The sequence below is a fragment of the Hyla sarda genome, chromosome 3, assembly GCF_029499605.1.
Source record: "Hyla sarda isolate aHylSar1 chromosome 3, aHylSar1.hap1, whole genome shotgun sequence".
Lineage (NCBI taxonomy): Eukaryota > Metazoa > Chordata > Amphibia > Anura > Hylidae > Hyla > Hyla sarda.
In genome coordinates, this window is record NC_079191.1 from 199,175,105 (window position 1) to 199,192,743 (window position 17,639).

At 44.6% G+C, this 17,639-nt stretch overlaps 1 protein-coding gene across 6 annotated transcripts in view; it reads left to right on the top strand.

Annotated features, from left to right (window-relative positions):
• COL19A1 (collagen type XIX alpha 1 chain) overlaps positions 1-17,639 on the top strand; it is a 1,011,804-nt gene that overhangs the window by 774,783 nt on the left and 219,382 nt on the right. For all 6 annotated transcript variants that reach the window (XM_056565831.1, XM_056565835.1, XM_056565834.1 and 3 more), the window contains exons 37-38: positions 12,925-12,978; positions 15,144-15,188. In XM_056565831.1, coding sequence (XP_056421806.1) covers positions 12,925-12,978; positions 15,144-15,188 — 99 coding nt within the window. The remainder of the gene's footprint in view (positions 1-12,924; positions 12,979-15,143; positions 15,189-17,639) is intronic.

Sequence of the window (17,639 nt, forward strand, 5' to 3'; positions counted from 1 at the left end):
TCTCCTCTTCTGTCAGATGACTAGAAAAACTGCCCATCTTGCGAAACCTACACTGTGCTCCATGGTGCCCATCCCCCTCCTTCTCCAGTTTAGCCCCCACAGAGCTCATGTGCCCTTGAGATGTAGGCACCATGTCTCCAGTGCCCTGATCAGCAATTGTTTCCAACACGTGTTGTAGTAGATGAAGCAGTGGAATGACGTTGTTCATTCCGTAATCCTGTCTACTGACTAATAATGTGGCTTCCTCAAAGGGCCTGAGCAAACGGCAGGTGTCACGAATAAGCTGCCACTGGTTGACATTGAAGTTACACATGGGAGTCCCCCTATCTGCTTGGATCATCAAGAAATGGGTGATGGCTTTTCTCTGTTTGTATAGTCGGTCCAGCATATGGAGGTTGGAATTCCAACGTGTGGCAATGTCGCTAAGCAGACTATGTTGGGGAATGCCGTTCTGACGCTGCAACTCAAGGAGGGTGTGCTTTGCGGTGTACGAGTTGCTGAAGTGCATGCAATGTTTCCTTCCCATTGTTAGGATGTCTTGCAGATGGGGGAACATTTCAGGAACCCCTTGACAACCAGATTGAACAAGTGTGCCTTGCAGGACGCATGTCTCAGGCTTCCTTGTCGCAGCACAGACAAGATGTTCTTCCCGTTGTCGGTCACCATAGTTCCCATTTCCAGTTTTTGTGGAGTAAGCCATGATTCGATTTCTTGATTAATGATGTTTAGCAGTTCCTCCCCTGTGTGTTTCCGTTTGCCAAGGCAAGCCATGTGAAGAAAAGCATGACACCGCCATGCTCTGCACACATGGTATACTGGAGGGGCACTGAAACTTGTCCGTGCAGTGGAGGCTGAGGACACAGTGAAGGATGAGGAAGCGGAGTTGCACACTGGAGCAGGACCAACTGCCTGAGAGCATGGAGGTGGATGCGGTGTTACCTGTCCATGATGCTGTTGTGGCTGTGCAGAAACCACAGTCACCCAGTGGGCCGTAAAGGACATGTATTGTCTCTGACCGTAGTTACAGCTCTAAACATCGGCACTGCTGTGCACTTTGGTACACACCGGCAAGCTCAAGGACTGAGAAACCTTCTGTTCCACAAAATTGTGCAGGGTTGGTACTGCCTTCTTCGCAAAGAAATTACGGCTTGGGACTCTCCACCTCGGCACAAGCCATCAGTTGTCTGAAAGGTGCAGAGTCCACCACTTGAAAAGGGAACGACTGCAGCACCAGCAACTTGGACAGGAGCACATTTAGCTTCTGCGCCGTTGGATGAGTGGGCGCATACTGTTGTCTTTTGGACACGGCTTCGCCGATGGATTGCTGCCAGACTGACTGACTCGAAGTAGGAGGAGCAGAATCATCTGGAGCCACAGAAGATGGGTATTGCACACAGCTCCCTTCGGCTGAGGTGGTGGAGCTTTGTCTGGCTAAAACAGGGAGCGGCATGCCACTGGGTGATGCAGCACGCTGGACCACCACATCGGAGCCACAGTTCTCCAAGGCCGCTTTATGGTGACACAGGGCCGTGGTGCCAATATTGGGACACTGGCAACACTTCACCTTCTGTTAACATCCTCCAGATGCTTGATGAAAAACTGCCACACCGCCAAGTAGCTGATTTTCCCACCAACAGTCTGCACTGATTGACTGCTACCGCCTCCGACTCCAGGAACCTCGTTCCACTACCTCTCGGGAAGGTAGGCTGCCACAAAGCAGGTGGTCTACCCCAGGCACATTTGGCTCCAGACTTTTCACTTCAGCCACCATGCTGACTGCCAACCATGCTACCACCTTGCTGCCTCAGCTGCTGCCTCGCGGGCAACCTGCCACCCTCCTGATGATGATGAAGCCCCTTCTGCGCCCAGCTCCCAAGTGCGATTGGCTTAATCATCGAGCTGTGTCTGCACATCACTGATGTCCTCCTCAGGTTCCTCTAAAGTGTTTGCTTCAGGAGCCTGAATGCTCGTTACACACCCTCCCACACCACTCTCCTCATCACTACTTGCCTGCCTAGCGGAGGAAGCGGTGTATGTCTCCTTCACTTCTTGAATGGGCAGTAGCTGCTGACTGTCCTCTAGTAGATTGTCCTCATTAAATAGTGGAGCTAAACCCAAAGCATAAGATACTTCTGTAGGAGAGGGAACAGCATAGGACAGAGACAATGGGAGGACAGGGACTGCTCCCGGGCCATGCCAACTGAGGGCTGTGTCTGAGGACCCCACCGACTGTTGCCTGGGGGTGTCAGATGTACTTGTGATGAAATGGATGACCGTGTTAACCAATTGAGTACTATAGATGGCTTGCTGGTCGAGGCACGACCACTAGCTGAAACCCGGAGGTCAGGCCTCTCATTGCGACCCTGCTGCCACTCGCCCCTAGTCTGCCTGATGAGTTTAGGCCTCTGCCACTCCTCTGTGCATGTCCTGGCATTTCTCTGCCTGACATACTTAGTGCGTATATGAGGGGAGTACAATATGCTCCACTACGCTTAAAACTGTATTTGTCTACAACACCAGCAGGTGTGTACTTTTGGCTGGCCTTTCACAGTATCTAGGCCCTTAAGATTTTAACAGGTACAAAATAGTACACCACTTAGATGTACGTATGTGGTAAGCATTTAAGAGTGGAGGACAATGCGCTTCAGTACGCTTAAAACAGTATTTATCTAGAACTCCAGCAGGTGTGTACTTTTGGCTGGCTTTTCTCAGTATCTAGGCCCTTAACCTGTTGGGGACTGAGGGTGTACCTATACGCCCTCCCCCCACTCCATTTCTATAACGCGGGGTCATGGCATGGCCCCGCGTCATAGCGGGTTGGGCCTGGCCTCTAACAACTGCCGGGACCCGTGGCCAATAGCACGGCACTGATCGCGGTTCCGCAATCTATTAACCCTTTAGATGAGGCGTTCAAAGTTGAACACTGTGTCTAAAGTGAAAGTAAGACATTGCTGGTTAGCTCAGAGGGCTGTTCGGCATCCCGAACAGCTTACAGGACAGCAGAAGGGCCCCTACCTTCCTCCTCGCTGTCCGATCGCCGAATGACTGCTCAGTACCAGGCATGAGCAGTCAAGCGGCAGAATCATTGTTCAATGGTTTCCTATGAGAAACCATTGATCAATGTAAAAGATCAGTGTGTGCAGTGTTAAAGCCCCCTATGGGAGCTATAACACTGCAAAAAAAAAGGGGGGGGAAGAGAATAAAGATCATTTCACCCCTTCCTTAATAAAAGTTTGAATCGCCCCCTTTTTCCCATTTAAAAAAAGACAGTGTAAATAAAAATAAACATATGTGGTATGGCCGAGTGCAGAAATATTTATAAAAATATATTGTTAATTAAACTGCACGGTCAACGGTGAATGCGCAAAAAAAATTCCAAATTCCAAAATAGCGTTTTTTGGTCACTTTTTGTATCATGGAAAAAATGAATAAAAAGTTATCAAAAATTCCGATCAAAATAAAATGGCACAACTAAAAACTTCAGATCACAGCGCAAAAAATGAGCACCGTACACAGAAAAATAAAAAAGTTATAGGGGTCAGAAGATGACAATTTTAAACGTATACATTTTCCTGCATGTAGTTATGATTTTTTCCAGAAGTACGACAAAATCAAACCTATATAAGTAGGGTATCACTTTAATCGGATGGACCTACAGAATAAAGATAAGGATTAATGTTTACTGAAAAATGTACTGCGTAGAAATGGAAGCCCACAAAATTTACAAAATGGCATTTTATCTTCAATTTTGTTGCACAATGATTTTTTTTTCTCTTTCGCCGTCGATTTTTGGGTAAAATGACTGATGTCATTACAAAGTAGAATTGGTGGCGCAACAAAAATAAGCCCTCAAATGGATTTTTAGGTGCAAGATGGAAAGAGTTATGATTTTTAAAAGGTAAGGAGGAAAAAACTAAAGTGCAAAAACAGGAAACCCCTCCGTCCCCAAGGGGTCAAATGGTACATTGTTGTAAAACTTTTTTTTTTATTTAAATCAACTGGTGTCAGAAAGAAAGATTTGTAAATTACTTCTATTAAAAAATCTTAATCTTTCCAGTACTTATTAGCTGCTGAATACTACAGAGGACATTATTTTCTTTTTGGAACACAGAGCTCTCTGCTGACATCACGAGCATAGTGCTCTATGCTATCGAACTGTCTAGAGTAGGGGAAAATCCCCATAGGGAACATATGCTGCTCTGGACAGTTTCTAAAATGGACAGAGATATCAGCAGAGAGCACTGTGTTCCAAAAAGAAAAGAATTTCCTTTGTAGTATTCAGCAGCTAATATGTAGTTGAAGGATTAAGATTTTTTAATAGAAGTAATATACATTAATTTTCTGGCACCAGTTGATTTAAAAAGAAAAAGTTTTCCACCAGAGTACCCCTTTAAGACTTAACCCCTTAAGGACTCGGCCCATTTGGACCTTAAGGACTCAGACAATTTTATTTTTACGCTTTCGTTTTTTCCTCCTCCCCTTCAAAAAACCATAACTCTTTTATATTTTCATCCACAGACTAGTATAAGGGCTTGTTTTTTGCACGACCAGTTGTCCGTTGTAATGCCATCACTCACTTTACCATAAAATGTATGGCGCAACCAAAAATATAGTGTTTGTGTGGGGAAATTCAAAAGAAAACTGCAATTTTGCTAATTTTGTAAGGTTTTGTTTTCACGCTGTAAAATTTATGGTAAAAATGACATGTGTTTTTTATTCTCTGGGTCAATAAGATTAAAAAGATACCAATGATTATACACTTTTCTATTACTGTTGCGCTTAAAAAAAATCGCAAACTTTTTAACCAAATTAGTACGTTTAAAATCCCCCTATTTTGAAGACCTATAACTTTTTCATATTTCCGTATAAGCGGTGGTATGAGGGCTCATTGTTTGCGCCGTGATCTGTACTTTTTATTAATACCAGATTTGCTTATACAAAACTTTTATTACATTTTTTATTATTTTTTTTGGGAATAAAATGTTATAAAAAAAAGCAGCTATTTTGTACTTTTTTTTTTACGTTCACGCTGTTCACCGTACGGGATCATTTACATTTTATTTTAATAGTATGGATATTTACGCACGCGGCGATACCAAATATGTATATAAAATACGTTTTTTTACACTTTTTGGGGGTAAAATAGGGAAAATGGGACAATTTAAGTTTTTATTGCGGGAGGGTGTTTTTCACATTTTTTTTTACTTTTTTTACTTTTATTTTTACACTCTTTTAGTCCCCATAGGGGACTATTTATAGCAATCACTCGATTGCTAATCCTGTTCAGTGCTATGTATAGGACACAGCACTGATCAGGGTTATCGGTCATCTTCTGCTCTAGTCTGCGGGAAGGCAGATCAGAGCAGAAGACTCCCGGAAGACAGCGGAGGCAGGTGAGGGGACCTCCGTCTGCTGTGCAGGATGATTGAATTGCCGCGGCAGCGCTGCGGGCGATCCAATCATCCTGTTAAGTGATTGCGATGCTGTAGATGCCATGATCTGTATTGAACCACAAAAAGAACCCCTAGGTGGGTTAGGGATCCCACAAATATATATCACACAAACCCGGGGCCTAAGCCCAGGGCACAAATCCCTTTAAGGTGAACCCCCCCAATGAAATAAAATATAACTTTTATTGTATTATCATATAAAATGATGACAAGTGATTAAAACCACAAATTTCACAGTTCCAGATAAGTAATGAATTCTGGGATCAACCCAGTGATTTCCTGTCTTATGGGTCTGCCGTACCCAAACAAATGGAATCTGTGAAATTGATTAAAATCTGAAATTTGCCTCCTCTACTAGTTTTGGCGCATCTGCGCCGTCCTCAGGAGGAATATGCGGCAAACACCGCATATGCCTCCTGAGGACGGCGCAGATGCGCCGAAACTAGTAGAGGAGGCAAATTTCAGATTTTAATCAATTTCACAGATTCCATTTGTTTGGGTACTGCAGACCCATAAGACAGGACATCACTGGGTTGATCCCAGAATTCATTACTTATCTGGAACTGTGAAATTTGTGGTTTTAATCACTTGTCCTCATTTTATATGATAATACAATAAAAGTTATATTTTATTTCATTGGGGGGTTCACCTTAAAGGGATTTGTGATCTGTATTGATCACGGCATCTGAGGGGTTAATGGCGGACATCCGCAGGATCGCGGGTGTCCGCCGTTACCGGCTGGTCCCTGGCTGCGATCCACAGCCGGGACCTGCCGCGTATGATGCCGGCATCGCTCCGATGCCCGCGGTTATGCTCAGGATGTAAATGTAAGTCCTGGTGCGTTAAGTACCACATCACCAGGACGTACATTTACTTTCCTGCATCGTTAAGGGGTTAACAGGAACAAAATAGAACACCACTTAGATGTACGTATGTGGTATGCACTTATGAGGACAATGCGCTCCAGTACGCTTAAAACAGTATTTGTCTACAACACCAAAGGCTGGCCTTTCACAGTATCTAGGCCCTTAAGACTTTAACAGGAACAAAATGGTACACCACTTAGATGTATGCACAGATTACACTTAATAGAGGAGGAAATGCTTTTAGTGCTCTGCTCACCCTAACTGGCTGGCTACTATTAGCTTTTCACTTGTTGTACACACCAGTGCTGCAGCACACAGTCACTGTGTACTACACCCAAAATTGCACTTTCTCTCTCAATCTCACTCCCTTCCCTATCAGTGCTTTTAGGCTGGATTTGGGCTTCAGTTTAATCTTTGCTATTAAAAAGCTTTTCTGTGCTACACACTGCTCTCTGTCCCTATCTGCAATGGAACGCTCATGTGACTGGGAGGTGAATCACTGCTGTAAAAATGCTTTTCTGTGCAACACACACTGCTGTCTGTCCCTCTCTCTCTCTCGCTCTCTCTCTCTACAATAAAAAGCTGATGTGACTGGCCGCAAGATGGCTGCCGATTATATAGGGCTGTGCAGGGCCGGCCTTAGGGGTGTGCGAGCTGTGCGGCCGCACAGGGCGCCATAGCAACAGGGGCGCCGGGTGGCCGACACAGCTCGCACCAAGTATATATAATTTGAATTGCCCAACGCCCGGGATTTAGCCCTGCTTCGGGCAAGCAGTGCTAAATGCTGGTGTAATGAAGAAAAATGTGCCCTGTAGAGGAATGTGACCCTTCGCACAGGGACACAGTTTTCTGCTTTGCAGGCTGCTCCCTCTCATTACATTCCCACTACCCTCCCTCAACTGTGTCCCTATGCAGAGGGTCACATTCCGCTTCAGGGCACAGTTTTTTCATTACACCGGAAGGCTTCACTTACCCCGACCTCCTTCGCGTCTCCGATTGGCTGGCCGGCCCCAGTCTGAAGAGGAACGTTGCGCATGTGACGTACCTCCGCAGACCCGCACAGGACGTCAGTGACGTCACTCGTCAGGCCGCCGCCGAAGAGAAGCGCAACGCAGGTCAGGTAAAGTTGTCTACGTGTATGTGTGGGTGTCTGTCTGTGTGTGTGCATGTGTGGCTGCCTGTCTGTGTGTGTGTGTGTGTGTGTGGGGGGGGGGGGGGGTTGACAACAATGCTACCGAATTTGGGAAACCTGCTTCTTCCTAATGTGGGGCTATACTGCACCTAATGTGGGTAGCTATACTGCACCCAATGTGGGGAGCTATACTGCACCTAATGTGGGGCTATACTGCACCTAATGTGGGGCTATACTGTACCTAATGTGGGGAGCTATACTGCACCTAATGTGGGGCTATACTGCACCTAATGTGGCGCTATACTGCACCTAATGTGGCGAGCTATACTGCACCTAATGTGGGAAGCTATACTGCACCTAATGTGGGGAACTATATTGCACCTAATGTGGGGAGCTATACTGCACCTAATGTGGGGCTATACTGCACCTAATGGGGCTATACTGCATCTAATGTGGGGCTATACTGCACCTAATGTGGGGAGCTATACTGCACCTAATGTGGGGAGCTATACTGCACCTAATGTGGGGAGCTATACTGCACCTAATGTGGGGCTATACTGCACCTACTGTGGGGCTATACTGCACCTAATGTGGGGAGGTATACTGCACCTAATGTGGGGAGCTATACTACACCTAATGTGGGGAGCTATACTGCACCTAATGTGGGGGAGCTATACTGCACCTAATGTGGGGGAACTATACTGCACCTAATGTGGGGAGCTATTCTGCACCTAATGTGGGGAGCTATACTGCACCAATTGTGGGGGAACTCTACTGCACCTAATGTGGGGGAACTCTACTGCACCTAATGTGGGGGAACTGTACTGCACCTAATGTGGGGAGCTATACTGCACCTAATGTGAGGAGCTATACTGCACCTAATGTGGGGTAACTATACTGCACCTAATGTGGGGAGCTATACTGCACCTAATGTGGGGCTATTCTGCACCTAATGTGGGGAGCTATACTGCACCTAATGTGGGGCTATGCTGCACTTAATGTGGGGCTATACTGCACCTAATGTGGGGCTATACTGCACCTAATGTGGGGAGGTATACTGCACCTAATGTGGGGAGCTATACTACACCTAATGTGGGGAGCTATACTGCACCTAATGTGGGGGAATTATACTGCACCTAATGTGGGGGAACTATACTGCACCTAATGTGGGGAGCTATACTGCACCTAATGTGAGGAGCTATACTGCACCTAATGTGGGGGAACTATACTGCACCTAATGTGGGGAACTATACTGCACCTAATGTGGAGAGCTATACTGCACCTAATGTGGGAAACTATACTGCACCTAATGTGAGGGAACTATACTGCACCTAATGTTGGGAGCTATACTGCAACTTATGTGAGGAGCTATACTGCACCTAATGTGGGGCTATACTGCACCTAATGTGGCGCTATACTGCACCTAATGTGGCGAGCTATACTGCACCTAATGTGGGAAGCTATACTGCACCTAATGTGGGGAACTATATTGCACCTAATGTGGGGAGCTATACTGCACCTAATGTGGGGCTATACTGCACCTAATGGGGCTATACTGCATCTAATGTGGGGCTATACTGCACCTAATGTGGGGAGCTATACTGCACCTAATGTGGGGAGCTATACTGCACCTAATGTGGGGAGCTATACTGCACCTAATGTGGGGCTATACTGCACCTACTGTGGGGCTATACTGCACCTAATGTGGGGAGGTATACTGCACCTAATGTGGGGAGCTATACTACACCTAATGTGGGGAGCTATACTGCACCTAATGTGGGGGAGCTATACTGCACCTAATGTGGGGGAACTATACTGCACCTAATGTGGGGAGCTATTCTGCACCTAATGTGGGGAGCTATACTGCACCAATTGTGGGGGAACTCTACTGCACCTAATGTGGGGGAACTCTACTGCACCTAATGTGGGGGAACTGTACTGCACCTAATGTGGGGAGCTATACTGCACCTAATGTGAGGAGCTATACTGCACCTAATGTGGGGTAACTATACTGCACCTAATGTGGGGAGCTATACTGCACCTAATGTGGGGCTATTCTGCACCTAATGTGGGGAGCTATACTGCACCTAATGTGGGGCTATGCTGCACTTAATGTGGGGCTATACTGCACCTAATGTGGGGCTATACTGCACCTAATGTGGGGAGGTATACTGCACCTAATGTGGGGAGCTATACTACACCTAATGTGGGGAGCTATACTGCACCTAATGTGGGGGAATTATACTGCACCTAATGTGGGGGAACTATACTGCACCTAATGTGGGGAGCTATACTGCACCTAATGTGAGGAGCTATACTGCACCTAATGTGGGGGAACTATACTGCACCTAATGTGGGGAACTATACTGCACCTAATGTGGAGAGCTATACTGCACCTAATGTGGGAAACTATACTGCACCTAATGTGAGGGAACTATACTGCACCTAATGTTGGGAGCTATACTGCAACTTATGTGAGGAGCTATACTGCACCTAATGTGGGGTAACTATACTGCACCTAATGTGGGGAGCTATACTGCACCTAATGTGGGGCTATACTGCACCTAATGTGGGGAGCTATACTGCACCTAATGTGGGGGACTATACTGCACCTAATGTGGGGAGCTATACTACACCTAATGTGGGGAAATATACTGCACCTAATATGGGGGAACTATACTGCACCTAATGTGGGGCTGCACCTAATGTGGGGAACTATACTACCAACCTAATGTGGAGAACTATACTGCACCTAATGTGGGGAGCTATACTGCACCTAATGTGGGAGCTATACTGCACCTAATGTGGGGAGCTATACTGCACCTAATGTGGGGAACTATACTGCACCTAATGTGGGGAACTATACTGCACCTAATGTGGGGAACTATACTGCACCTAATGTGGGGAACTCTACTGCACCTAATGTGGGGAGCTATACTGCACCTAATGTGGGGCTATACTGTACCTAATGTGGGGAGTTATACTGCACCTAATGTGGGTCTATACTGCGCCTAATGTGGGGCTATACTGCACCTAATGTGGGGAGCTATACTGCACCTAATGTGGGGAACTATACTGCACCTAATGTGGGGAACTATACTGCACCTAATGTGGGGGAGGGGGGCGCCACAAGGTTAGCTCGCACAGGGCGCCTGAACACCTAAGACCGGCCCTGGGGCTGTGACATCACAAGTGTGGCTGGCTGCTGATAGGCTCCATGCTGCATGTGATTAAGGGTCATCTCGCCTTCCCAGCATTCCTTGCCCCATGTCCTCACATGTGGATCCGCCATTTTAGATGCAATGGAGCCTTGACCGCACAAAATGGAGTTTAACGAAGCGATTCATGCTATTGAATCACGGTGATATTCGCATTCATGGCGAATCAAATTTTTCCTGAAATCTATATATATAAAACTCAACGTGTGTGTGTGTGTTTGTATGTATGTGTGTATGTTCCACAAAAACTTCCAAACGGCTAAAGATATTAAAATGAAACTTGGCACACATGTTACTTATATGTCAGCAACAAACATAGGATAGGTGATTTAACCCTTACTCACCCCCATTTGCCAGGGGCAGGGTTGATGTTTAAAGTCCCATACAAGTCTATGGAAAATATGTGTTATTGCATAACTTCCAAATGGCTGGAGATATTTCGATAATACTTGGTCACATGTTACTTATATGTCCACTTAAAATATAGGATAGTTAATTTAACCCTTAACTACCCACATTTGTGAGGGTCAGGGTTTTTGTTTAAAGTTCCATGCAAATCAATGGGAAATGTATGTTCTCACATAACTTCTGTACGGCTGGAGATATTTCAATACCTGGTACACATATTACAGGTCGGGATATGAGGACGGGATGGGAGGTCGAGATAAGAGGTCGAGATAGGAGGTCAAGATATGAGGACGGGATGGTCGGGATAGGAGAATGGGATAGGAGGACGGGATATGAGGATGGGATATGAGGACGGGATATGAGGACAGGATATGAGGACGAGATATGAGGACGGGATATGAGGACTGGATATGAGGACGAGATAGGAGGTGGAGATAAGAGGTGGAGATAGGAGGTCGGGATAGGAGGCTGGGATAGGAGGTCGAGATAGGAGGACGGGATAGGAGGTCGGCATAGGAGGTGGAGATAGGAGGTGTAGATAGGAGGACGGGATAGGGGGTTGAAATAGGAGGACGGGATAGGAGGTCGAGATAGGAGGACGGGATAGGAGGCCGGGATAGGAGGTGGAGATAGGAGGTTGAGATAGGAGGATGGGATAGGGGGTTGAGATAGGAGGACGGGATAGGGGTTGAGATAGGAGGACGGGATAGGAGGTCGAGATAGGAGGACGGGATAGAAGGACGGGATAGGAGGTCGAGATAGGAGGATGGGATAGGAGGTCGAGATAGGAGGTCAAGATAGGAGGACAGGATGGTCGGGATAGGAGGTTGGGACATGAGGATGGGATATGAGGTCGGGATAGGAGGTTGGCATAGGAGGTTGAGATAGGAGGACGGGATAGGGGGTTGAGATTGGAGGACGGGATAGGGGGTCGAGATAGGAGGTCGGGATAGGAGGTCGGGATAGGAGGTCGAGATAGGAGGACGGGATAGGAGGTCGAGATAGGAGGTCAAGATAGGAGGACAGGATGGTCGGGATAGGAGGTCGGGATAGGAGGTCGGGGTATGAGGATGGGACATGAGGACAGGATATGGAGTTGGGATATGACAACAATATATGGGGATGGGATTTGAAGTCAAAAGCTTCCTCCTTTGTTGATTTTCCTCCACAACAAGGATGAGGAAGGAAAAACCGGGCAACGCCGGGTACTCAGCTAGTTCGTAATAAATTTGGATTCGTCAGATTCGATTTGCTCATCCCTAAGTACAACCTTACTATTAATACTGCATTGACTCTTCGTGCTGAAGCTAAAACTCATTTCCTCTTTTTTGCACAATAACATTTTATTTAAACAATTTATTTTTCTATTCAAATTATATTAATTAAAACTTTTTAGCTTTAAAGTGCAGACTATTGCTTCTAAGCTTACTGTCACTATAGTATATGTAATGTACTATTTATTTACATATCATAAGTCATGATCCAGACATTCTACTTGCTCCACGTGTGCAAAATTCAGCAAAAAAAATTATTTATGCAAAATAAATAGAAAATGATATGCAGATTTCAATTGAAGCAGCAAAATGAATGTGTCTCTGTATCAACATACACTAGGTAGGGTCTTTACATTTGATCTGCCAAGGTGAAAAAGCAACCACTAGCATCATTGTATCCTCTCAGTTTGTGCGCTTATCAGTAGGAAGCAGCTGTTTTATCAGTCAGGAGAGAAGATGCTTTTCGGGAGACTTAATTGGGTTAGGTTGACCTCGAAAGTACAGTTTTTTAATGCATATGTGTTGCTGAAAGCTTTTTATTGTTGTTTACAAATCAAACATTTTTACTTTTTACAGGGGCATTTTGGGCGAACTGGACATCCAGGAGCTCCAGGGGTCAAAGGAGAAAAGGTATGAATCAGAAGTAATGTCTTATTTCCAGAAAAACAAGATAATGTTGAAAAACAGTAAACAGTAGGCACTGGCAATAATGATTTTATAGCTACAGTTGTAGAGACTGGTTGCACTGTTTACTTACTTTGCTTACATTAGATTGTCTATTAATATTTATAGGCTTAGTTATCATTTTTCCCAACGTATATATGCCTACATGAAATTCAGTATCTACATGTATTATAAATACCATTGTCCTTCTGTATGAAATTATGGAATATGGAAATTACAGTTTAAAATAGCATGAAAAACCAAAAAGTTCATTTGTTTTGCGTTTCTTTCAGTTTAAGCTCCAGAAAAAACAAACTGTTGGGCTTACCAGTAAAAATGTTTTGATGGCCTATCCTCAGAATAGGCCACTAATATCTGATCAGCATTATGCCGTCACCGCAAACCCCGTCTGAACAATTGAGAGGCTCAGCTTCCATTCACTTAAATGGGAGATGAGCTGCAGTAATTTCGACCACTGAAATTCTTCTACTTCCTTGGTGTACTTGAGTATATATTTTCTTTAGAGGACACCTAGGCAACATGTTCAGTATTGTGATATAATACAGAGAGTGGTGTGATATTGTTTCATTTTTAAAACTGCTTTTCTATAAGGGGTTCTAATCATTATTTTAATTTTTTTATGTGTTACTATACTTATTGGCTACAATATTGATTTTAGAAAACTGACTCTTAGGTAGCAGGGAACTCATCTGTGTGTTCCATTTTGCCCTATCCAGATAACTGAGATAATGGTAATGTTATTTTTAGGGATGTTCCGATACAAATACTAGTATCTGCATCGGGGCCAATACTACCCGGTTTAATGTCCCCGATACCATGTCTGATACCTGCTGCAGTGCTGCCTGGCTCCACTGCCCCATTTTCCCGTCCGCATCATGACGTCCCATGGAGGAGCATGTGACACACATAATTCCACCTCCTCCCCTTCGCCCAGCGTAACATTACGGAGGAAGCAGAGTGACGTGTATGTCACATGCTCCTCCATAGGACGCCATAATGCGGACTGGAGAAAGGGAGAACGGGGCAGTGGAGCGGCAGCACCCGAGGACAGCCGCAAGTTTGCGATGTCTACAAGGAGGGATCCCTGTATACAAAGGGGGCCTTCTGTCTTCAAGTGGGGGCCTGCTGTCTACCAGGGGGACAAGGGGGTGCTGTCTACAAGGGGGACAAGAGGGGGTGCTGTCTACAAGGGGGGGTTCTGTCTACAAGGGGGGTTGCTGTCTACAAGGGGGACAAGGGGGGTGTTGTCTATGAGGGGGACAAGGGGGGTGCTGTCTACAAGGGGAACAAGGGGAGGGGCACTGTCTACAAGGGTGGGGCCTGTTGTCTACAAGGCAGGGTCCTGCTGTCTACAAGGGGTGGCTGCGGTCTACAGGGAGGCTGCTACTAATGTCTGCAGGGGGCTGCTGTCTACAGATGGCTGCTACCAATGTCTCCAACTATCGGTACTATCTACAAGGGGATACTACCTACTATTAAAGGCAATCTTACAGCAGAGTCACCTGCACTAACTTGAATTTATAGGTAGATAGTGCAGGTGAACCGGTTTCTACCGCTGCTCACCATGTGAACATCAGCGCAATCGCTCCGGAGACATCAGTCTCGCCACCAATGCAAATTCCCTGTTCTGCCCAATGGAGAAGAGAGAAATCTTTGCTCATACTACAGCAGCCGCCTCCATTGCACACAACAAGGAATCCACATATCAGCACACTAAGCAGCGCCAGAAACCGAGTCACCCTGGTGTCAGATTCCCTTTAAAATAAAAGTACTTATAATTGGTATCTGCAAGTACTAGAGCTAAAGTATCGGTACTCGTACTCGGTCTTAAAAAAAATGGTATCGGGACATCCCTAGTAATTTTAGCTGGACATCACATTACTTTTACTGGTTATCTGTTTTTGCCGTTGGTTTGCCATAACATAGTTGATGATGTATGTGGTGAGGGTAGAAAAAGGTTAAATATGTTTTCTTCCAATCAGTTAAGGAAGTAAGCAGTCTGCAGTGTAAAATTGTGACATAGATTTTTGTTAATTGTGAATTTATTGTAAACATCATTTCTTAATATTAATGAAGTAGTAAAGTAAATGCTCTTCCATCCATTCTTACAGGGTGATGAAGGCCCTCCAGGAAGACCTGGACCCCCCGGACCACCTGTAAGTATTAGTGTTTTCTTAAAGTAAACCCTGGGGCCTATCAAATGTTCAGAATGATACTTAATATGATGAGATGGCATTGCAATAAGATTTCTCAAACACATACCACATTTAATCATGGTGACCTTGCCCAAGGATTACAGAGCAGAATTTCTATATTTGCAGATTACACTAAACTGGGTAAGGTGATCACCAGAGAGGAGGATAACATAATATTACAGAGGGGTCTGGGGAAACTGCAGGCTTGAGTACAGACATAGCAAATTAAATTTAATATGGATAACTGCAAAGTTATGTAAAAACAACATGTACAATTGTGTGCTAAATAATAAAACATTAAGTAAAACTTCTACTGAAAAGGATTTGGGGGTACTGGTGGACTGTAAGCTTAAGTTTAGTGATCAGTGCCAGGCAACAGCTGCCAAGGCTAACAAAGTCATAGGAAGTATCAAGAGAGGCATAGAGACTCATGACAGGAACATAGTATTGCCTCTGTATAAATCACTAGTCAGATCACATATGGAGTATTGTGTGCAATTTTGGTCACCTGTATATAAGAAGGACATGGTTTAACTGTGGAGGGTGTGCAGAGGAGGGTGACAAAGATAATTAATGGTATGGGAGGATTACAGTACCAGGACAGGTTATCAAGCATGGTGTTATTTAGTTTAGAGAAAAGACATCTTAGGACCAATCTGATCACAATGTACAAATATGTTTATAGACAGTATAAAGATCTTTTTGGTGATCCTTTTATACCTAGGCCAGTAACCATGAAAAGGGGTCATCCTCTATTTCTAGAGGAAAGAAGGTTTCACCAGCATCACAGACATAGATTCTTTAATGTAAGGGCAGTGAAAATATGGAACTCGCTGCCACATAATGTTGTGATGTCTGACTCAACTTTCAGGAGGCCTGAATGTTTTTCTGGAAAAATATAATATTATAAGTAGAGATGAGCGAATCAAAGCTGACAAACCCAAATTCCTTACGAATTTCAGGAAATATTCGATTCACAACTAATGCGAATGTCGCCGCGATTCCATCGTGCGAATTGCTTCATTAAAATCCATTTACTGCGGTCCAGGCTCCAGGGCATCTAAAATGGTGGATCCACATGTCAGTACATGGGGCAAGGAACGCTGGGAAGGCTAGAAGGGAAGTAGGCGGGATGACCCTGAATCACATGCAGGATGCCGCCTATCAGCAGCCAGTCACCCCTGTGATGTCACAGCCCTATATAATCGGCAGCCATAATTCCGGCTCCTCACTTCATTACAATACACTGCAGAAGGATCATAGGATGCAGATAGTGTTGAGCGGCATAGGCCATATTCGAAATTTGTGATATTTCGCGAATATATGGACGAATATTCGTCATATATTCGCTAAATTTGCATATTTGTAATATTCGCGTTTTATTTTCGCATATGCGGAAATTCGCGTATGCTAAAATTAGTATATGCGAAAATTTTGCATATACGAAAATTAGCACATGCGGAAATCAGTATATGCGAAAATTAACATATGCGAAAATTTGCATATGCGGAAATTAGCACGCCAGTCTCACACAGTAGTATTAGAGTCTTCTTTACACCACACAAGCTGGAAGCAGAGAGGGGTGATCATTGTGATGTGTACTGTGAAAAAAAAAAACGAATATTCGTAATTACGAATATATAGTGCTAAATTCGCGAATGTTCGCGAATTCGCGAATAAAATTTGCATTGCGAATATTCGTGAGCAACAATAGATGCCGAGCCTATGTGTGTGTGTAGGTTGCAGAGAAAAGCTCATTCTAGCAGCATTTAACATACTCCTAGTCACATCAGCGTTCTCGTGGACGGAGAGCAGTGTTTTTTTTTAATGAAAAGGATTTTTGCTGCAGGCATTAACCTCCCAGTCACTTTCTTTACCATAGTATTACAGAGAGGGGCAGATAACTGTGTGTTGCCTCATACATTTCAATAAGCTTCCTTAACTTCATAAACCTTAGCAGAGGAGGCAGGAATAATTTTTCAGCGCAATTCAGTGTCTTTATTCCACAAAAATTCATCTGCTGGTTATACTAGTCAGTAGACGGTATAATACCCAGCAGTCCATTCCTAATAGTCTGTGACAGAGTGCAATTTTGTGTTTAGTACACAGTTTTTTTGGGCTACAGCACTGTTGTCTACTGCTGGTGTTTTACAAAAATAAGTTTTTTTTAAGGGTACTGTAGCAAATTTTTCTGCCCTCATCAGTGCATACCGCATATGTACATCTAAGTAGTGTACTATTTTGTACCTGTTAATCTGTCAAGGGCCTACATACTGTGAAAGGACAGACAAAAGTAATCACCGGCTGTTGTTATACAAAAATACAGAGTTTTTAGGCATACTGTAGCGCATTTATCTGCCCTCATAAGTGCATACCACATAGGTACATCTAAGTAGTGTACTATTTTGTACC